Source organism: Paramisgurnus dabryanus, chromosome 21, assembly GCF_030506205.2.
Source record: "Paramisgurnus dabryanus chromosome 21, PD_genome_1.1, whole genome shotgun sequence".
Taxonomy (NCBI): Eukaryota; Metazoa; Chordata; class Actinopteri; order Cypriniformes; family Cobitidae; genus Paramisgurnus; species Paramisgurnus dabryanus.
This window is the reverse complement of record NC_133357.1, coordinates 1,541,363-1,563,004: the sequence shown is the minus strand read 5'-3', so window position 1 is coordinate 1,563,004 and position 21,642 is coordinate 1,541,363. Positions and strand designations below refer to the sequence as shown.

The window sequence follows — 21,642 nt, the reverse complement described above, 5'->3', positions numbered from 1 at the left end:
GGGAGGAGGCAGGCAAAGGGTGGAAAGTTGGGTGAAAAAAACACTCATGAGGGTGTGGTGACCCGAGGCAAAACTTGTAATGCAACAGCTGTCAAAACCCATCAGAACAGCAGGCAGGTATGCTTAACCTGACTTACCTGCTGAAACGGATATTTCGGCTTGAAAACCTACCAGTGGTGTAATGGATTATAGCAAGTTCATTTTTTTTTTTTTGGAAAACAACATCAAACATCTGTGAAAATAAGAGTTGTGCACATACAATGATCTACTGAACCCACCACAGGGATTTATGTCCAACAGCCTTAATAACATTGGCAATGGGAATGTTTTTTTCTCAGAAAACAACAAACAGTTATAGTAGAGGTTGAGCAATTCACATAAAATCATGAAAAACATGAAACATACAAGCGTGCAATGATACACAAGATTTATTGTGGTAAAAAGCATGTCGAATTTATTTACAAGCAAACTGAATTAATTTTTACAGGGTGCATGTTGCTTTAACAAAATGCCATGTGATATTAAGTTCATTTTTCTTGCTATACAATAACGACTATGAGCCTATGACAACATACACATATCTCTAACTGGCCCTAACAACCTATATTCACTGAAAACTTGCAACACAAAATTACAGTTACTTCAATAGGTCCCAGGAGAGCAAAGACTGTACGTTGGCTGATGTTAAAATGAACAAAAGATCCTTCACAAGCTCTATATGTCTTGAGGATGTGGAGCGGCATCTCATCGAATCTAGAAAGAGACACATGAAAACTTTAATGGAAAACAGTTCACAAACAAACCATGAATCCAAAAAAGATTCAGAACTATCTAGATTCAAACTATATTTATGTAGCTGACTCACTTTTTGGCCTTTTTGTTTGTTTTTCCTGTCACATCAATCAAACAAACTGCTAAACATTACACCCATCAATCTTCACCCGATGCTCAGACATGTTATTGTACATATCATTCAAAAGAGCAGCGGTTCTCTACAGTTGACAGATCCACTTCAGTTTATCACGCAAAATGGTTAGTGGATGCTGCAATTAACATGCGACTGCATTACATCCTGTAACACAAACTAGGGACTTAGATCCTGTTTGTAGACTTTAGTTTAGCATTTAACACCATCATTCCAGACCTCTTTTTGTCAGAAGTGTCTGTGCCAACCCCTATCTGTTAAAGGAAATCCCAACTTTCTGATAGACAGACAGCAGCTAGTTATTCTGAAAAAATGTGCATCCAGCTACAGCACAATAAGCAGTGGTGCCCCACATGGCTCTGTTCTCTGCCCGCTGCAGTTCTGCCCTCTATAAAATCGACTGCATATCTGCAGATCCTTCTGTCAGAAAAAATGATGCCACACAACAGGTTTCTTTTTATAGTTTACTCTTTAATTTTATTATTATGTGTCTTGCTGTTTTATTTGGGTGCACTGGAAGCTTAAAGTACAAGAAAGTTCCTTGTGCGTGCAAGCAATTAGCTCTGCCATAAAGCTCTTTCTGATTTCATAAATGTTATGCTTTACTACATCTACATCTTGTTTTCACCTTTGGAGCAGTGCCTTGAAAAACATGAGTGCCTGGTTTCAGTTAGGAAAGTTTGAGAGATCTTTTCAAGTCTAAACATCCTGGTTAAAGAGGCAAACATGAAGCTGGAGTAACTTTCTTTGAAGACTTTCATCTTCACATTTATCATAGTGGGGCATGCAAAGGCAATTACAAAGTGACATTAAACTGAAAAGTCCATCAAAACATTTTAAATGGTCATACTATACTCATCCCTTATATTGTTTCAAACCTTTGGTACACAATATATAACATCACATGTCTTAACATCAGGTAGTATTAAACTTCTTTGAGTTTTGGGAAAGTATATGGAACGGACAACTAATTTTCTCTCACGTTGATGGGTATTTTAAGGGATTTTTAAGTAACTTATGTGAATAAGACCAAATATGCGTTTCAATGACCGGCCTGCAATCACTTACTGTGTATTTATCCCATTTCTTCTCTGGGTCATAAGGCTCCCAGCGGCTGGCGGGGAAGATGTGTTTGTTTTTCTCATACCAGCTCCGCAGCACAACTTTCCCTGCATGTGACTGAACGAACACACACAGTTTTAAACTAAACTTGTCAAAAACATGTTAAATAACAAATAAACGGTGCAGTTATGTGCTGGACAGATGGGCGACTCTCGACCCATTCCAAGATTCTCGACTATTAAAATTATGGCTATGTCTGAGGAAACTTTAAGATATCCTTACCTCATCCTTCTCAACGGTTGCATCGTTCACCAGCCGAATATCATCATGCACGTCAAAATTGAAGAGTGGCCCTGAAGAGAGATTAAAAATCTTATAAAATCACATTTTAGGAAAACACTAAACGTAATCACCATTAGTCATAATATATTTACGAAGCACAGCAGAATCTTGAACGGCTTGTATAACTTGAACTTACCACTTTTGCCACGTGCCTTTGTCACAATGAAATCATAAAAGCTGTGGTGCTGGAGAAACAAGAGGTAATTAGTGGCTTTTTAATTGGCTGTTTTGAAAGCACATTTGTGACCACAAAATCAATCGTAAGTCGCATGGTATGTTTGTACAAATAAAAGCTAAAAATACAATGCATGGGTCAAAATGATAGATTTTTCTTTTATGCCAAAAATCATTAGTGTATTATGAAAATATCATTCTCCGTTAAGAGATTTTGTAAATTTCCTATCGCAAAAACTTTGGTGGATGCAGCAAGATCAAAAATGGCCTACAAACTTCACTTGGCAACCCGTTCCTTGGGGATTTTACATTCAAATTTGGGTTATGTGAAAGCTTACAATTTCCCTCATTCAGTAAACAATGTAATTACAGCGGTAAGCTAGTAGAGAGCAATAAAACAAACCTTTTTATTAGTAATAGGCGTGGTAAAGATTTCACTTGGACTTTAAATGTGGTTTTCAAGTTCCAGATTTTCAAATCATTGTGTCTCGGCCAAATATTGTCAGATTTCATAAGTTTATTTCCTTTGCTTTTGGATGATGCATAAATCTCAATTTCAGAAAAGTGATACTTTCCATAGGTTTTGTGGTCCAGGGTCACATATAAACTATAAACTCTGCATAACTTGAAGTATATATACCATTGGTAGGCATTGTCGGTCCGGGATTATGGATTTCCTGCATATTTTAGCTCCAACCCTGATAAAACCTTGCCAACGTGACTTTTTGCACCTTGATTAGTTGTTCAGGTGTGCTTGATTAGAGCTGGAGCTAAACTCTGCAGGACATCGGCACTCCAGGATGCTTTTATTCAGAAAACAGTAAATCACCATAAAAAGTATCTTTTCAGTAAATCTACTTACATGTGGGATAATCAAATCTTCCTTAATGTACATTAAATGCTCGACTCCTGCTGACCTGAGCGATACAAACAGAGCTTCGATAAATATACGTACTTATTCGAAATCAATAAATTACCATCATCAAAATAAAAGATAATAAAATTTGTGAATTAAGAAAGCTTTAACTCTATGGATGCCACTAAAGAGTTTACCTCAATTCACTGAAGTCTTTTCTCAAAACTTCCAGAGCTCGTTGGAGAAACTGCTGAATCGTGTTGCCTTTTTTCATCTACACACAAATACAAACATAAACACAGAGCTGGGTACTTGATTTCCAATACACTGCATATAGAACATGCATTAGAACGAGTTTGTGATAAACAATTTGTCTGCTCTATAAAGTATAAACAACGTCTTTGGGTGTGACATGTATTCTTAAATTCCAGAAGTACCTCACACGTACCTTGACAGTTTTTCGATGCCCTGAACCATCCCAGTAACTAAAAGTGATTTCAATTTCTTCACCTTAATAAAAAAAAGACAAGATAAACAGGTTGGTACAAAGCAATGGTAAAAGTAAACAAAATGTGATTGCATGAGAACTTGCAACTGCAGATTTGATTAAACTCATGGACAGGTTTAATCACATGTAAGGCATTTTCCATAACAAGTTACTCTTAAAACATCTTACTTTTGATCTTTTCCTGTTTCCTTTCCCATTCCTGTCTGAGTTCCTCTCTTAGACGATTCTCTTCTTCCTGAAACACACATGAAAATGTATGAGACAAAATGCTACGTTCCTTTTTTAATAAACATGGAGCTATCAGTCAAGAACTATGATTACCTACATGCTATCGTAGGTTGGTAAAAAGTGGTGTTTAACCCTTTCCCTGTCGCATATTTGAATAAAGTTGCCAGCCAGCGGCAGTTATTATTATGATTTTTATAAAAGTAAGTGTTTTATAAGTTGGGTAAGAGCGCCACCTAATGGATAATAGTGGTAAATGGATTGCCTTAAAAACTGGCAGGGAAGCGTTTCTTTTAATTGACGAGATGACTCGTCAATGGCGGGGAAAGAGTTAAAATATAGGGAAAGCAAAATTCTTAAAGACACAATATGTACGATTTTCACCACTAGGGGTCACTATTACACAATAACGCAGGTGAAGCTTAATCAGGGTTCCTGCACCGTAGTTAACTTCAAATTCAAGGACCTTTCAAGGACTCTCCAGGTCCAATACCCTCATATTCAAGTACTACATGTGGGGACACATTTCAAGTGAGAGCAAGGTTACATCGTGTTACCTGTTAACAAACATTGTTACAGTTCCCTTTCGAGGGAACTTGCGCTGCATCACTGCGGTGACACTTTGGGGACGCCTCCAGGGGTAAGTGTGTCTGAATATGTATATCAAATTCAACCAATGGTGAGGCTTCACGACTAAGACAGGGTGACGTGGGAGCCAGGAAGTATGGAAAGGGAGACGCAGTGTCTCGTTCCCTTCTCAGGGAACAACAGTTACATACATAACCAGAGACGTTTTCATGTGTCAAACACAACTATGCAAAAAACCATTTTGGTATGAATCAACATTCGCATATAGAATATAAGATATAAGCTGCATTTAAAGCGAAGAGAGTGTAGCACGTGTGCTTATAAAGTCTAGAATTTTTATGATATTATCCTTATTTTCAGAGCTAATTACATTATTCGTGTGCATGTAAACATGGTCAATGTCAATCTTTTAAAATTATTGACGGACTAAAATGCCAGCAACTTTTTTTTTTTAAGTTCAGAAAAGTCTCTTCAACAAAACGCCTGACGTACACTTATAGCTTAAACAAACAAAATCACTGAGAGGAAAATACTGTGGATCAATACGATCTAAGCCGTTTCATATATGATTCATGGAGATAACTTGGAATCGGGCCAAAAAAACAGACAATCTCCTCAGTATATGAAATGTTTAGTTGACAGTTAACAAGTTCTGGCTGCAGTCTCATTGTGTGGCTAAACTTGTGTGACTTTTCTGCAAACATAAGCTTATTTAAGCTATGTTAAAAAGAAGTGGGATTAGTCTTCAGAAAAAAAATTAGACCCTGCATGTGAAAACCCATCTAAAGTCACATTTTTGTGATTTACTGTTTTCTACATAAAATCATCCAACATAATGTAAAAAAACATATTGTGAATATATAACCTTGATATCTTTATTGACCGACAAAGATTAAAATTAAAGTGAAATCAATAACTGAAATCAAACTTTGATGTTCCTCAGAATTAGATTATGAAACTTCAGAAGGGATTTCACAGACGGTCACAAATAATGCCACACTTTCTAGCGATGAATTATGAATTGACTCCCCTGTTCAAATTAAAGTCCCCTTATAGTCAATCATTTTATAACTTAAAACTCTTTGAGCATCTTGCTTTATATAGTATACGCATATCTATGAATATGCAAATTATTCCGCCCTCCAATCTTTTGCTCCACCTCGCACCACATATATATTATATATATATATATATATATATATATATATATATATATATATATATATATATATATATATATATATATATATATATATATATAGATAGATAGATAGATAGATAGATAGATAGATAGATAGATAGATAGATAGATAGATAGATAGATAGATAGATAGATAGATAGATAGATATAAATATTTTGTGCTGATATTAACAGATATTAACAAACAGAAGTAGAGTTCATCACAGGGGGACTTTAAATCTTCATTATCTTCACTTGCTATTGCATATCAACTAGTTTACGAACTTAAGGAAGATTTTACCTCTCTGTCCCTGTCTGGCAGGAAACTGGTGTCAACATCCGGGTTCTTCCCAAGTTTCTTCTTCTTAACAGGTAAGTCTGATAAACACAACATCACAATTAAACTATCACTGTAATTCAAAATCATTAAACTGATTCCGAACTGAATTCTGACATCATTTTCATATAAACTCTAAATAAGTGTGGCCGAACATTTCTTTCACTCAATAATACACATAATGTCTCATTATAAGCTGATATTGACAGTGTCCATACATATCTCCTCTTCAATTTCCTCTTCTTCTTCATCGTCGTCATCGTCGTCTTCCTCCTCCTCCTCTCCTTCCTCTGGATTGAAGGATAAACTTGCAATCTTTCTTTTCTGCTCTTCCTTTCTTTTCTTCTCCTTCTGTTTCTCCAGTTTCCTTCACAAAAAGAAAAAACAAATCAAAACTCCAATTTTGCATGGAGGGGAATCAAATAAAGCAGAAGGGATGCAGGATGCAATACAATAGTCACATAAAGAGTGGATTTAAAAATAAATCAATTAAAAGACACCAATCCAAGCAGGGAAAAACTATAACTTTCATGGGACTGAAATGGCTTACATCTGAAGCTCCTTTGACTGCTCCTTTTTGGCTAGTTGCTTTTCACGCTCTTTAACCAGAGCTTCTTGCTTGGCTTTCATGTCATTCAGAGTCACCAATCCTGCAGAGAGCAACACATCCTTAAATTAGAAGAGGATTTCCAAGAAGCGAACAGAAACATTGACTGAACCAAAAACAAGCTGATCCTTACAAACAAGAAAATGATTTTTAATGTTCACTTACCGACAGTGCTTGACTTTAGCTCTTGCTCCACAGCATCATAGTGAGTTGAGAACTTCTTATCAATGTTGGACTTCACCATGTTGTCCTGGATAGGGAAATACATTGAAGTAAAGAGTTGTACATCAAAATCAGATGTCCTGAGTGTTTTGGGTCCATCTATCTATCCATCCATCCATCCCATATATATCTATCCATCCATCCATCCCTCCCTCTATCCATCCATTTATCCATCCCATCTACCTACCTACCTATCTACCTATCTGTCTATCTACCTACCTACCTGTCTATCTACCTACCTACATGTCTATCTACCTAACTACCCGTCTTCCTATCTCTGTCTGTCTATCTATCTCTGTCTATCTATCTCTGTCTATCTATCTCTGTCTATCTATCTCTGTCTATCTATCTCTGTCTATCTATCTCTGTATCTATCTATCCCATCCCTCTATCCAATCCTATATTTATATCTATCTATCTATCTATCTATCTATCTATCTATCTATCTATCTATCTATCTATCTATCTATCTATCTATCTATCTATCTATCTATCCATCCAATCCCTCCCCTCTCATCCATCTATGAATTCCTCTATCCCATTCTATATTCATATCTATCTATCTCCCTGTCTATCTCCCTGTCTGTCTGTCTGTCTATCCCTATATCCATCCTATCTATCTATCCATCCATCCATCCATCCATCCATCCATCCATCCATCCATCCCATCCCTCTCCATCCATCCATCCATCCCATCCCTCTATCCCAACCTATACATCTATTCATCCATCCCTCTATCCATCCATCCCATCCTATCTCTCTGTCTATCTATGCTTCCTTCTACCTATGCATCCATCTATCTATCCATCCATCCCATCCCTCTCCATCCATCCCTTCCTATCTATCTGTCTGTCTATCTATCCATCTGACTATCTATGCATACACTCTCTATGCATCCATCTATCTATCCATCCATCCCATCCTTCTATCTATCCATCCATTTATCCCATCCTATATATCACTATCCATCACTCTATCCCATCCTATCTATCTATCTGTCTGTCTGTCTGTCTATCTATCTATGCACACATCCATTCATCCCATTCCTATATCCATGTATCGGTAATGCCAATGTATGATCATGCCTTCTAGTAACAAAAAATGTGACCCCTAAGTATACAACACTATTTTTCTTTCTATAATCTATTAATATAGCAATGTTGGTTTCTATGTTATGACTACAACTTCGTAACAATAATGATATTTTTGTAATTAATGTTTTTATTAATTCTATAGAAGCCACACATTTACCGTGGTAAATTGGAGTAACCCACTGTTTTACCTGTGACTGATATGAAAATATTACAAATAACAATTTAGTGTTTTGTAAGTGTATTTGTAATAAACGTAAGTATTATTCGATTTTAAACTTGAACTGTTCCAACTGTATTTACTGGACAGTGTCAGTGTGTTTATATGTTGTGTGCACATGTTATTGTTATTGAGTTGTGTTGTATCTCTTGCCTCTGCGATCTTCTGTTTCAACTGCTCGAGCTGCTCGCGCTCTCTTTCACGCTTTTTCATGAGCTGCATCGCTCTCCCCGCTTCACTCGCCGCTCCTTTATACTGCGCCATTGCTGCTCTTTAAACTGATAGAAAGGAAAAGAAATAAAAACAACGAATAGGTATATAACGGAGAATGCCCCTCGATAAACAAACGAGAAACTTCTCTGAGGTGAGCTACGACTTCAGTACTGCTTCCGCACGATACAGGAAATTGCTCAATTTTAAAATAAAAGCCAAACTGAATGTTAAAAATATATTCGGATTTTTTTATTTAAGTAAAAACTGCGACCACTGCTACTATTAATAATAATGAAAATGACACAAATAGTTGCTTATAATGGTCCGATAATCCTACAGTCAATTATTGTTACAGTTTTCATAATGTCTTATGAAATAAAGTGTAATAATGAGTGACCTGGCTGGACCACAAGACCACATAAAGGTTATTTGTTTTAAATTGAGATTTATAAAAAATCTGAAAGCTATGTAAATAATCTTTTCGTTGACGTAGGGTTTGAAAGGCCAATGTTTGGCTCAGAACAACTCTTTGAAAATTTGAAATCCAAGGTTGCAAAAAAATCTTAATATTGAGAAAATTTAAGTTGTCCACTCACAAAAATAAAGTTTGACACATTTACAAAAGGTAGGAAATATACACAAGCTTTGCAGTGAAAAGGGAGACTTTTCATTTGAAAAATTGTGTTGCGAATGAACTATCGAGAAGAATCGACTCGCTCTGAAATCGATTCTTAGACCTGCACCTAGTGAAAGGTGATTTGGATGGAGATGAAGGCGGTGGTGTCCTATCTCGGGGTTTTGCTTCTATTTGTGTGGCTTTCTTCAAGCCAAGCCCTTTACTTTCACATCGGGGAGACAGAGAAGAAATGTTTTATAGAAGAAATTCCCGATGAAACCATGGTGATCGGTATGTTGTTCATTGTGAAATCGTCTCTCTGTGATCGGTTAGCTATGTCGGCTAGCTGATAAATATGTCCAGTAGATATTGAATCATCTATTATTTGTTACATAAAAAGACAGTAAAATGCAAAACAGCCTATTTAAGTGTAGATTTGAGGCATTTATATGCAGATTCGTACACAGCTGTCTAAATAAAAGCTGTTGTTACAGTTATTACGATGACGGATATGGCAGGTGCAGCATCCTGGTTGGGTACCTGAGATACAGGTGCGACCAGTTCCGCCCTGCCAACCCACATCTGACAAAAAGGCCGGGTTTATGTTTTGTTTTTAGTTTTTATAAATAACAGATAAGGTGCCATTTGTATATAGACTAAATATATATTTTCTGATGTACAGTATAATACCTACACAATAAAAAATACATTCAGAAGAGATAAAAGTCACCCTTACCAAGACACTTTTATTCTAGTTATATTTGTAAGAATGTTAATATGTTTGTGAGTTGTTTAATTTTTGAATAATACCCTTATCATATACCCTGAACATTTGTCCTTTTAGGAAAATACAAAACACAAATGTGGGACAAACAGACTGGCTCTTTTCTGCCATCCACTCCTGGCTTAGGCATGCATGTGGAAATCAAAGATCCAGATTCAAAGGTAGACTTGGTTTCATTGTCATTGTACTGAAATGGAAAATCAAATATTTTTTATACCTTTGAAAAAAAATGTGATTTTTAAATTAATTTAGAACAGTTTAAGTTAAAAAGCACAATTTTTGTATCATCTTTTTCTGTCTCCATCAGATCATACTGTCTCGACAGTACGGTTCAGATGGTCGCTTCACCTTCACATCCCACACACCGGGCGAGCATCAAATCTGCCTCCACTCCAACTCCTCCAAGATGGCACTGTTTGCTGGTGGAAAACTGGTATGATTTTTACTGGAGTAGAGTGTCTTGCATTTATAAACGTAAAATAAAAATAATATTATAAATAATATTCATATGTTTTTTCTGATTTATATAATATTCTGTGAAAATATAATCATGATATTTTTAATATTGCCTGATTAAGACTATATTAAAATCAAACTTTGATGCTCCTTATCTCATACATAGATTAGAAGACTTTAGCCTGGATTTGACAGACAGGGTCATATATTATAAAAAAAATGTAATAATATATTGAATATGCTGGTATTTCTGTCCTGTAGAGGGTGCACTTGGACATTCAGGTTGGGGAGCACACCAATAACTACCCAGAGATCGCAGCCAAAGACAAGCTGACGGAGTTGCAGCTGAGAGCCCGACAGCTTCTGGATCAGGTGGAACAAATCCAAAAGGAGCAGAACTACCAGAGGGTGAGTCGACAGAAACAGACTAGCCATTTAGCCTTTAACCGACTGTAAATCGCTTGCAGCTGGTATAGTAAGCTTGCTTTTTTGTTTGCAGTACCGTGAAGAACGTTTCCGAATGACCAGCGAAAGTACAAACCAGCGAGTTCTCTGGTGGTCCATCGCTCAGACCATCATCCTCATCATCACCGGCATCTGGCAAATGAGACATCTCAAGAGCTTCTTTGAGGCCAAAAAACTGGTCTAAAATAGACTTTTAGAGATGCCACCTCGAGTCACTTGTTTCTTAAGCATGAAATTGCCCAATGGGTCATTCCATTATTTTTTTTTTATGCATTACGGTTCCTTTTGAGTTTGTGAGGACTGTGGGACTTTCAGACAAAGATGTTGAATTAAGTTTGAAACATGCGGAATATTAACACACTTTGTTATGTGACTTTTATTCTGCTGTATACAATGTAAGTATTAACTCCTAAAAATAATCATGTGATGAGAATGTTATGGCTTTAAGTGATTATTATTATGGGTGCACAATATTTACTGTTAACTTAAAGAATTGATAATGGATAAATGTGAAAAATCTAATTATTTCTACACTTCTTTCCTTTTAAAATATTTATATAGTGAGGTATGTTGAGGTTTTTGAATCTGTGGCTTAGGCTCATGTTTTGTGTAGTTTGGCTTACGTCATAATAGTCATAAATATTTCAACATTTTAGGGACTTTCTTACAAAATGATTTGTTTCTTCTCATTGTTCTATTTAAGTTTAATGATGTGATTTATTTATTCATTGGCTTGACCACGGATTTTCTGTCAGTAATAAAAAATAAACTAGATTTTCAGGGTTCTGATTCAGTCTCGATACTATAGGATTTATAGGATTTTCAGACATCTTTGTACTTGTTTCTTATATCAAAATGGATGGTCACACACACACAATAACAGTACATTAACAAAGTATTCAGACCCCTAAACTTTTCTTTTTTTTTCAATTTTGTTACATTGCAGGCTGATACTACAATCATTTAAATTAAATTTTATCATTAATCTACACTCACTCCATAATGACAAAGTGAAATCAGAATTTGAGAAATGCCTGTAAATTTATTAAAACATTAATTAAAATACTAAAATATCACACTTAGATGAGTGTTCAGAGCACCTTTGTAGCCTCGAGTCTCTTTGGGTATGACACAACAAGCTTTGCGTGGATTGGTTAATTTTCTTTTTGAATGCATTATATATCATTATTCAGTTGTATTTCAGTTGTATCAATAGTATTAAAAATTGCAAAATTTGGCTTGAATGTTACTGGGTTTTAGTGTTGATATTGCATTAGTTTTTTATTTCAACATATTGAACGAAAGTGTGTCTGTCACAACAGATTATAGCAATAAAGACCCAATTTCATCCATAACGCAATTTAGGCAGATTGTTAAATAATTGAACAAATGGCTCAGAGTAAAGATAGTAAAGTTGGTTTAATAAAAAAAGTCTGCAATCTTTAGATGTTTTGTCATAAGATACGACACAATTAATATACAATTAAAATATTTTCTTCACATTGTAAAAAGTGAATGTTGGATCTACTTAAAAAATACTCCAGTTGGTAACACCAAAAATATGAATTTTTCACCTTAAATTTTCTCACTTTAAGTGAAAATTTTCCTTTTTTTTAGGTGTTATCAATTTTTTTTAAGTTAATCCAACTTTTACTATTTCCAGTGCACCACACATAAACCTAAATATGTGAATCTCTACATTTCAAACCGATGATTTCATTTTAACTTCCTTTATTTTCCACCTTGCGTAAATTAATCACTTATGTACAACCATCTATTGACAAGATACAACTATATTATTGACAATATACACAATTGGGAAAAACTCCATTTGACTTCTCACATTTGACCACAAACAGTAAAATATAATTAACTTGACACAGCACTGTATTTATTAAAAACATTAAAACCAAAATATGATGAATTACCTCTAAACAAACATTTTAAATGCAGCACATCATCTTGTCTTGCATAGTAAAATACCTCAGACTTTCAGCTTTTCCTAAACATAAAATATTTCTTTCTGCGTTTCTTCCAAACAGTCACATTTATTTCTGTTCAATATCCTAAATCAATTTTGTTTGCTGATGCTGCTCAGTTTCAACAATGTTTATGGTGACATGAAGCTATAGATACTATATGAATCACAGCATAATACCACACACATACACGTCAGCCCAGAAACAAGTCACTGACACCTTTCACAGCAACAAGAAGATACATAATACTATACATTTGTTATTTATATCATTTACAAAAAGGAGTTCACTAGCAACACTACATAAATGTTTAATTTATTAATATTAGTTCATGATGTACTATTCTTCATTATTAAAATGTGTTTCTTCATAAAACATTATTGTTAGTTGTTAATTGAAATGGGATACTGTATAAAACAACATTAACAGATTAATGTATTGTTTATTTTTTATTTAAGTGCATAAACTAATGTTAATAAACTGAAACCTTAATTAAAATGTTGCCATAACTGAAACTTGATAACTTTCTGATCAGTCACAAATAAAACATTATACAAACACTAAAATATACCTACACACATAAAAACAAAACATGTTTTATTTAAATTGTAAGACTTACGATTTCCACTATTTAATCTATTCAACTGAATTCACAGAAATTATGGCACACATTAATTCAGATACTGTACAGTTTGCACGACAAAACTGAACACGTGCCGACCCTGTATCTCTTCAAAACACGAAAGCAACTTTTTTTGTTTGTTTTTTTTGCAGAGGTTGGTGGTCTGGAGATCTTTTGATAATAAAACACTGTCAATAGTAAATTTTGTGTTAAAAGTAGTTAAATTACACTTTTCTACAACTTTCTAGTCGTTTCACCTCAGAAGATCAGGTCAGTAGTGATAGTTAAGACATGTTAAAGGCTTTTAGCTGGTGAATGGTAAAACCAGCCATTGGGAAAACTACTTGACGATCCCAGATTCAGTGCAGTATCCATCATTCATTGCTCTGTAACGGTTAGTCGGTCCATTTTCCTGGCTGCTTCCTCGCATACCACCCTTGGCTTTTTCTCTGGACTGGGGCTTGGGGTGTTGGGAAATTCACGTGTGCCGAAAATAGTGCTTCCAACACGGACGTTGGTGGATCCGACCTCAATCTAATAAAAGACCAATTTTTAGGGGATTATCAATGCATCATAATCAATGTGTTACAACATTTATATTATTATTATTATTATTATTTATGCATTCCTATCTTCCATTGAACCTATAGGCCATATCATGTCAAATTTAATGTAGGGATAAAGAAATACTTACCGCATGTTCAAAGTCAGTAGACATACCCATACTGAGCTCAACCTTATCCAACGGCATCTTAAGACCTTCACAAAGTTCTTCCCGCCTTTTCAAAAGCATCTTAAACCAAAGTACACATTTATTTATCTACAGTATTGACATTTTTAAAATGATGATTGTTGGCAGGATTACCACATTGATATTTAAACCAAAACTTAACATCATCGTTTTAAAATATGTAATAAGAGATGTTGTTCATCTGACGCACCTGGAAGTCCGGATTGGGGCCGTCACTGAGGTCATAACCATAACGGCCAATCGTCATGAGTCCAGCGAAGTCAAGAGCAGGACACTGAGACACAATGTGTTTCACAGTGTTTACAGTCTCATCAGGGGACAGGCCATGTTTACCTGATAAAATCACAGTCACAGTCAGGAAATCACGCTGCGGTTCAGTGAAAACAGTCATGTGATATGCTGAGAAAATAAGCTTTGGAAGTGGCCACAAAGAATGGCCATACTGTGAGATTGCAACAGTCTGTATGAAACCCAACCAGCCATCTGAACACCTCATTGGCTGATATGGGCTCATTTGGGGAGAACATTGTGCAACAAACCGATCAAACTGTGATTTGCAAAACAAAAACATTTTGTGTAACTAAACACAAAGGTTACATGGGGAACTTATACAGGAACTAATAAAAAAAACTAGTGATCTGACATGTCGAACAGGGTGGCCAATATAATAACAATATATAAAACTATAATTATGACTTTACAGTGAATATATGACTTTAAAGGGGATATTTTACAATACTTTAAGATGTCAAATAAATCTTTGGTGTCCCCAGAGTACATATGTGAAGTTCTAACTTCTAACTCAAAATATCATATACAGTACTGTGCAAAAGTCTTAGGCCACCACCACCAGACTTGTTGTTTTAATGTCCATCCATGTTTATTTTTCAATCTATTTTATTGAGATAAAGACAGAAAATAAAGGAAATATGTATAAAAAATAAATAATTACATTTTCAGGAATAAAAGTCTTCTTTAGGCATCTTCAGTGTTTAGTGTGACTTTTGTTTGGCACTAAACACATCTCGAGTGTTTTTGAGCAGAATGAATTTTTTTTATTATAAAATTGTTCTTCAATGGGGGGCAGGTCTTTCTCTACTATTGCACCCAAACTTTGGAATTCTCTTCCCCGCTCTCTCTGCAGTGTAAATAATATAACTGAATTTAAATCACTACTCAAAACACACCTGTTTTCTGAATGCTACTCTTGCTGATTTGATTACGCTGTATTTATCCCAATATCTCCCTGAATGTTATGTTATGTGTAACCCACAGTTCAAATAGAACCATAAATAATATTAGTGATATAAATAATATATATAATAATATAAAATATAATTAATAAATAGCAATAAATACATAAGTTATTTAGAAACAACACAATATATTAAAATATTTTGATTTTGTAAAGGTTTCAATTCTTTTAATGATGTTGAACCATCCCTTTAGTTTAATGTCACTGTCCCTTTAAGACACTTTCACAGTTATGCACGAGCTGTTTTGTTTTGTTTTGTTTTGTTTTAACATAAACGGCAGATGCTAACGGAAAATCGATAAGATACACACGGAATCCAGACACCTTAAACTAAACTTCAAAATTAAGCTTATTTAACACTTTTAATATTTTGTTCATCAAGAGTCATCCCTATAATATCTTAGCGGTGGTTTTGAGGAGTGTTTTGAAGACGGTTTTGGTGAGTTTCACTGTGTTTTCATGTGCATTGAGTTCAATATATTACAGTGTACCAAGTTATCGGTGTACAATCTATGTGTATCAGCTTATGAATGTTTTATGTTAAAAAAGGGAAAATGTATGTAATATTAAGATTATTCTCTTATACTTTGAGAGTTTATTGATTTATTTGTGTTTTGAGAAACTGTTTAACAAGTTTGTTGATGTTACCATGGTGACAGTCAGTAGCGAGAGGAATCGCAATCATCCGTTATCAGTGTTAAAAATGAGAATAAGCAGTTGTTACTGTTGAGATAATTTATTTTATTTATTTATTTGACATTTTCTTTATGGCCTGCTGTGCAGGCCAGGTTTTTTTCCCCTACACGGAAAAGTTTGTGGACAGCTCGACGACAGATCGGACTTTTGGATAATCAGCGTATTGCGAGACAGCATACGAATGAACAGATACTTCAACTGGATACCAGATGGCGAGCCAACCCAAGGATCTCTAACCTGCAAGAACTGAAACACCACACTTTTATCGCTTATACGGTTTGACCTGAAAAAAGTGAACCACTGAGCTATATTCTTTTGATCACATTGGATATTGACTTTTGAACACATCGAATTGGACTCTGAAATTGCAACCCAATAATTTAGATTTATTGAATAGAGAAATTTGTGAATAGGTGAATGCATGAATGTAAATTGGTTGATGTATTGTTTTTTTTCCTTTTATGTTTTTCTGTTAAAGTGAGACTCCAAAGTGTAGCAATTGCACAAAACAAAAGAAACATTTAAATTCCTTACATCTTACCTGCAAAAGAAGAGTTAGACCCTGTAAAGTGAAACAATCACACTAACATAAGCACACTAAAATACTTACCTGTTCCCTTAAAGAAAGAAGAGTTAACTCAAAAGAAACTAGAAACAAATAGCTTAAAAATAGTTAAAGCAACTGTTCTAAAAGAGCTGATTAAAATTTAATAGACCGGTCTAAGAACAAAACTAACCAGAATAAACCCATACTTAAACCAGTTAAATCCATTTAAACTTATTTAAATAAGAAAAGATTAAATATAAAGGATTTAAAATTATTTATTATACATATCGTACTGTAAATATTTTTTGATTATTTATTGACATACATCTTTTACTATGAATATTTATTGATTATTTATTGATCTACATTGATTATTTATTGACACATCTTTTACTGTAAATATTTATTGATTATTTATTGATCTACATTTTGTGGGGTAAATATTTATCAATACATTTATTGAATAATTTATATCGATATATTTATTTAATTATTCTATTTATCTTACTAACTTAACTATTCCATTTTTATTCCTGTTCAGTAAACTGCTAATTAATTTATATAAGTTTTCATGTCTCATGTGTCTTTTCTAATATAACATACACCACTCAACGAACCTAGAACTGGTCCAGTAGCATAGTTATTACGATTGCAGTGACATAAGTGCTACATATGCATCTTAATTTCTGTTTTGTATTGTTGGACTTGTCTTTGTCTCTTCTGTACTTATGTGACCCTTATCATTGTCATTTTGTTAAAATCGCATTTTTTGATGTAAAGCGTCCTTGAGCTCTGGAAAGGCGCTATATAAATAAAACTTATTATTATTATTATTAGAAATTAGGATTTAATTTTATTTAAGTTTAAGAGATCCTGCAGTTTCCTGCTATTGGTCAAGAGGAAGGGGAGTTTACCCTAAAAACTTGACACATCAATTTACAATTTTATACAGTTTTTAATACTATATACACATTTCCCATATTTTCTGGATGTATTTTATTAAAGAGACTGAGCAACAATTATATATGATCACTATAACATTGCAAAAACAACAAATCTAATTGTTGCATGGTGGCCTAAAACTTTTGCAAAGTACTGTAGATAATTTATTACAGGATGATAAAATTGCCACTTTGTAGGTGTGAGCAAAAATTTTCCTCTTCTGACATCACAAGGGGAGCCAAATTTCAATTACCTATTTTTTAACATGCATAACTAAGTTACTTGATTGATTCTTTTTATATTTTCGATGGATAGAAGCACTGGGGACCCAATTACAGCACTTACACATGGGAAAAATTAGATTTTCATGATATTTCCCCTTTAAAGGTGACATAGAATGATTGAACGGGGTATCTATCCTTGTTTTGTGATGTGACATATAGACAAAAAAATTTTGTTTGGGTCTGTAATGCCTTAGAAGCTTCCTAAAAACCTCTCTCAGGTGGCTCTATTAGGGTGGGGGATTTTAAACAAGTGGTTTTGCACCTATTTGGCTCCCCCTACTGGCTAAACTTGGCTAAAATTTAGCCAATTATTTTAAAGTGGAGGGGCAGTTAGATGCCTGTGATGTCATAAGCATCAGTTTTTCAGATTGGGCCGTTTTCTGGCTGACATTTCTAAAAGAGGAATTTCTATGAGACTGAGATGTTTAGCATGTCTAGCACTTTTTGTATGTTTGTGAATGCGGGTAGACTACCATTATTCAACAAAGACAAGGTAAAAATGTTTTTTCATTCTCTGTCCCCTTTAAGGGGCCAGTAAGGAAAATGACCTTAATTTCCTCATCATGTCTCTATTCCATGGGTGTCAGAAGCAAAAATAAAATGCGGGTGGGTCCAAAACATTTACTAGAGTAGATGTCATTTTCTTTTGTGGTGCCTTTTAATTAAACAATTGCTTTTATAGCCTAAAATCTTTGTTTATCTAGTTGTGTTGTGGTCGCGCAGCAGGCAAAAGTAGTAAAAAACACAATGGGGTTTAACTCTTTCCCTGCCATTGATGAGTTAACTCGTCAATGAAGAGAAAACGCTTCCCTGCCAATGACGAGTTTTCCGCTCTGACAAGTGAACAGACATTATGCGCTAAATTAGAGAAAAAGTTTGTGGGTCCAATATCATTGGTCTTAAAAAATAGGTGGGTCTTGAGTCGGAGTCGATGGTGTAGTGGGCAACACTCCGACATGTGGTGCTTTTGCACTTTCGGCAACCCGAGTTCGATTCCTGGCTCGTGATCATTTGCCGATCCTATACCCCTCTCTCCTCCCTGTACTTTCCTATCCTCTCCTTACACACTATCAAATAAAGGCAAAATGGCCAAAAAATATAACTTAAAAAAAAATTTGGGTGGGTCTTGTGATGCCAATATCCTATTCTATGGTTTATAGAGCATAATGAAGACTTTGTACATAAAGTAGTGGCAATCGTAAGGAGATTTAGGCAATTTTCCTTACTGGCTATCTCAATGTCCGGGACCTTAACCCCATGGAGCAAATCTGGGGCGAGATGGAAAATAAAAATGCACTTGTAGATTTAAAGAAAAGCCTTTGGCTTGAGTTGCAGAAGGCTTGATGAAGGAAATATATTGACACCATGCCAGAGAAATGTGATGCTGTAATTGCTGCCAAAGGTGGACATACCAAATATGAACATTTAAAGTGGATATAAAAACAGTACAACTCACTTCATCCGATATTTGTTGTGCTCAGAGCAAACATCATTATGAAATGAAATCATGTTTTGGAGGAAAAAGGTCAATAGTTTCAAGTCCGTCAGTTGTTTTAATAATTTTGGTCACAAGTGTAGCTTTAACTGTTTACGACCTTTCCCCAAAAAATAAAAACGTCATGTATTTTAAGTTAATAAAGCATAACCGGATTAAGGCTGTGCACGTAAACACACTGATTTGATGTTAAGAGGTGGTAAACAATAAACTGTAATAAACAGTAAGCACCTACTTTCCTCTCCACTGGTGTTTATCTGAACCATAATCTTTAACCGTTGTGCGTTGGCAGGTCTCAGCTTTTGCCATGAGCTGTTAACCCTTTCAGCCAGCTTCACAGAATCAATTGTTTCCACCATATATAGGTTTGGGACACCTGCAATTACACCCAAATTGAATGAATCACATCAGGACAATGTGCTAATAAAAACTGATTTATATCCGCTTCGCTTACCCAGGAGCTTGTTGACATTATTCTTTTGTAGATGACCAATGAAATGCCATTTTATTTCAGGACACAATGACAAAATCTTCAAAGAAAATAATCAGTGATTATATAATCAATGACAGTTTTATATTAATCATATAATCTTGTTTATTATAATAAACAATGTATTGTCATACCTGAGAATGGGAAGCTTTTTCAACAAGCTCATTTACCTGTGGAATAAGCATAATATGATTTCAGTCAGACATAATTTTACAGTAGTTATGATGCAGTTACATCAAAATGTGAATACCCGATATGTTACTTACATAATTCTCTCCAAAGTTTCGTTGGCCGTGTTTGTAAGCCTCTATCACCATGTCAGGAGGTTTGGTCTTGCTAACCGCCACCAGCCGAGGGGCTACACATGGCAATGTCTGAAAGAGTGACAGAGTGTTAGTAAGTCTACTTTATAAAAGTATGCATCAACAATACTTGCAAAGGTGTTTCTATATTTCCACCAATAGATCATTGCATTAGCATTGCAAAGGTCATGGGTTCGATCCCAGTAATACATGCTGAAAAAAAAGCTTTAGCTTGAATACAGTAGTAAGTTAACTTTAGATAAGTGTCTCTCAAATACATAAAATTACTAAGCAAAATGAACAAATGCAAAGCAATAAAAAATACATTGGAGAGAAAATAGCACAATAGCCTAGTAGTGAATTAATCTATAACGAATCTGCATAAGCACTCGTGTGGTCAAGCATTTACACATAAACTTTGCATACAATTGCATTCAGACACAAATACACACATGTGACACATGCCATGCACAATCTGCTGGGTCGTGACTAACGTTACTGCAGACCAGTGTCAGGTTATTTCAAGCAACATGCATGCATTCATTCAACACGCAACATTTATGATACAGTCATTATTTATCTAACATTAATTCGCTATATAATCACCTGTCAACGTATAATGAGGTGTATTGAGCTTGAATATGTGTAAAGCATGAAAAGATTACATAACCCTCGTGTGAAAAACGCGGTGTGTGGAGCGGTGAGTTTGTTTAACAATCATTATGCGTCCTCAAACACTGCTCGTGGCAAAAACGATGAAAAAGCGATGACAAACTCACCTTTGGACGACGGGAAACCGCTTGATTTACCCGGTCCACAACCGCCCGCACTTTGTTCCCAACCTCCTCCGACATTACTGCTCTCCACATACCCAATGCGCGTCCAGATAAACCAATAGCGGCGGTGACCCCGCCGTTTTACGTCACCAAGTTCTCTAGCGTCACTCACTGACGAGCACACTCAACTTCCTGACAAAATAAAAGTCCTAAAAAAAGTCTCTCTTAAACTTCACATTCTTTTCTAACTATATTAATTGTTTTTTTTATAGTGCCATCTATTAATGTCAGATCATTTACGTTTTTAATTAAAAACGTAATAGAAACCTGTATATGAGTACTCTACTGTACTACATTTACATTTGTAAAAATTCCTGTGTTAATTTCAGTAAATACAGAGATAGACTACACCTATAGATAGACTATTCTTTTATCCTCCTATGGAAGTGAATGGGGTCCACGAACGGTTTGGTTTCAAAGATTTCTCAAAATATCTTCCTTTATGTTCATCAGAACAATGAAATTCATACAGGTTTCTAACAACATGAGTGTGAGTAAATAACTGAATTTTCAATTTTGGGTGAATTATCCATTTAACCAAATTAATTTAAGGGCACATATAACAAACATCT

The 21,642-nt window shown here is 35.0% G+C and overlaps 3 protein-coding genes across 3 annotated transcripts; 1 reads left to right on the top strand and 2 right to left on the bottom strand.

The window, feature by feature from the left end:
* Positions 1 to 412: 412 nt before the first annotated feature.
* Positions 413 to 8,738, bottom strand: fam50a (family with sequence similarity 50 member A). Its single transcript, XM_065285372.1, has 13 exons — positions 8,491 to 8,738; positions 6,970 to 7,054; positions 6,748 to 6,847; positions 6,416 to 6,564; positions 6,162 to 6,238; positions 4,036 to 4,102; positions 3,808 to 3,869; positions 3,557 to 3,633; positions 3,366 to 3,420; positions 2,466 to 2,514; positions 2,270 to 2,340; positions 1,994 to 2,104; positions 413 to 753 (listed from the first exon to the last, which is right to left on the bottom strand). Exons 1-13 carry the CDS (start codon positions 8,599 to 8,601, stop codon positions 745 to 747), a joined length of 1,023 nt encoding a protein of 340 aa, XP_065141444.1. The 5' UTR covers positions 8,602 to 8,738; the 3' UTR covers positions 413 to 744.
* A 529-nt stretch (positions 8,739 to 9,267) lies between these two features.
* On the top strand, positions 9,268 to 11,645 carry tmed4 (transmembrane p24 trafficking protein 4). Its single transcript, XM_065285373.2, has 5 exons — positions 9,268 to 9,457; positions 10,011 to 10,111; positions 10,258 to 10,383; positions 10,668 to 10,814; positions 10,906 to 11,645. The coding sequence occupies exons 1-5, from the start codon at positions 9,313 to 9,315 to the stop codon at positions 11,053 to 11,055; spliced, it is 669 nt and encodes a 222-aa protein (XP_065141445.1). The 5' UTR covers positions 9,268 to 9,312; the 3' UTR covers positions 11,056 to 11,645.
* Positions 11,646 to 12,273: 628 nt separating this feature from the next.
* On the bottom strand, positions 12,274 to 21,168 carry plpbp (pyridoxal phosphate binding protein). The gene is made up of 8 exons (XM_065285374.1): positions 21,014 to 21,168; positions 20,199 to 20,306; positions 20,067 to 20,102; positions 19,897 to 19,972; positions 19,678 to 19,818; positions 14,414 to 14,556; positions 14,167 to 14,265; positions 12,274 to 14,006 (listed from the first exon to the last, which is right to left on the bottom strand). Exons 1-8 carry the CDS (start codon positions 21,101 to 21,103, stop codon positions 13,851 to 13,853), a joined length of 849 nt encoding a protein of 282 aa, XP_065141446.1. The 5' UTR covers positions 21,104 to 21,168; the 3' UTR covers positions 12,274 to 13,850.
* Between the last annotated feature and the right edge of the window lie 474 nt (positions 21,169 to 21,642).

Excerpts from the sequence above, each read along its gene's own strand:
- plpbp (XM_065285374.1), bottom strand. The coding sequence starts at position 21,103 with ATGTGGAGAGCAGTAATGTCGGAGGAGGTTGGGAACAAAGTGCGGGCG. Across the intron at positions 19,973-20,066 it reads AAAAAGCTTCCCATTCTCAG|ATTTTGTCATTGTGTCCTGA; the intron begins GTATGACAATAC and ends TTTTCTTTGAAG. Across the intron at positions 14,266-14,413 it reads GCCCCAATCCGGACTTCCAG|ATGCTTTTGAAAAGGCGGGA; the intron begins GTGCGTCAGATG and ends CTTTGGTTTAAG.
- tmed4 (XM_065285373.2), top strand. The coding sequence starts at position 9,313 with ATGGAGATGAAGGCGGTGGTGTCCTATCTCGGGGTTTTGCTTCTATTT. Across the intron at positions 10,112-10,257 it reads TCAAAGATCCAGATTCAAAG|ATCATACTGTCTCGACAGTA; the intron begins GTAGACTTGGTT and ends TGTCTCCATCAG. Across the intron at positions 10,384-10,667 it reads TGTTTGCTGGTGGAAAACTG|AGGGTGCACTTGGACATTCA; the intron begins GTATGATTTTTA and ends TCTGTCCTGTAG.
- fam50a (XM_065285372.1), bottom strand. The coding sequence starts at position 8,601 with ATGGCGCAGTATAAAGGAGCGGCGAGTGAAGCGGGGAGAGCGATGCAG. Across the intron at positions 7,055-8,490 it reads TGAAACAGAAGATCGCAGAG|GACAACATGGTGAAGTCCAA; the intron begins GCAAGAGATACA and ends TTCCCTATCCAG. Across the intron at positions 6,565-6,747 it reads CAGTCAAAGGAGCTTCAGAT|GAAACTGGAGAAACAGAAGG; the intron begins GTAAGCCATTTC and ends CTTTTTGTGAAG.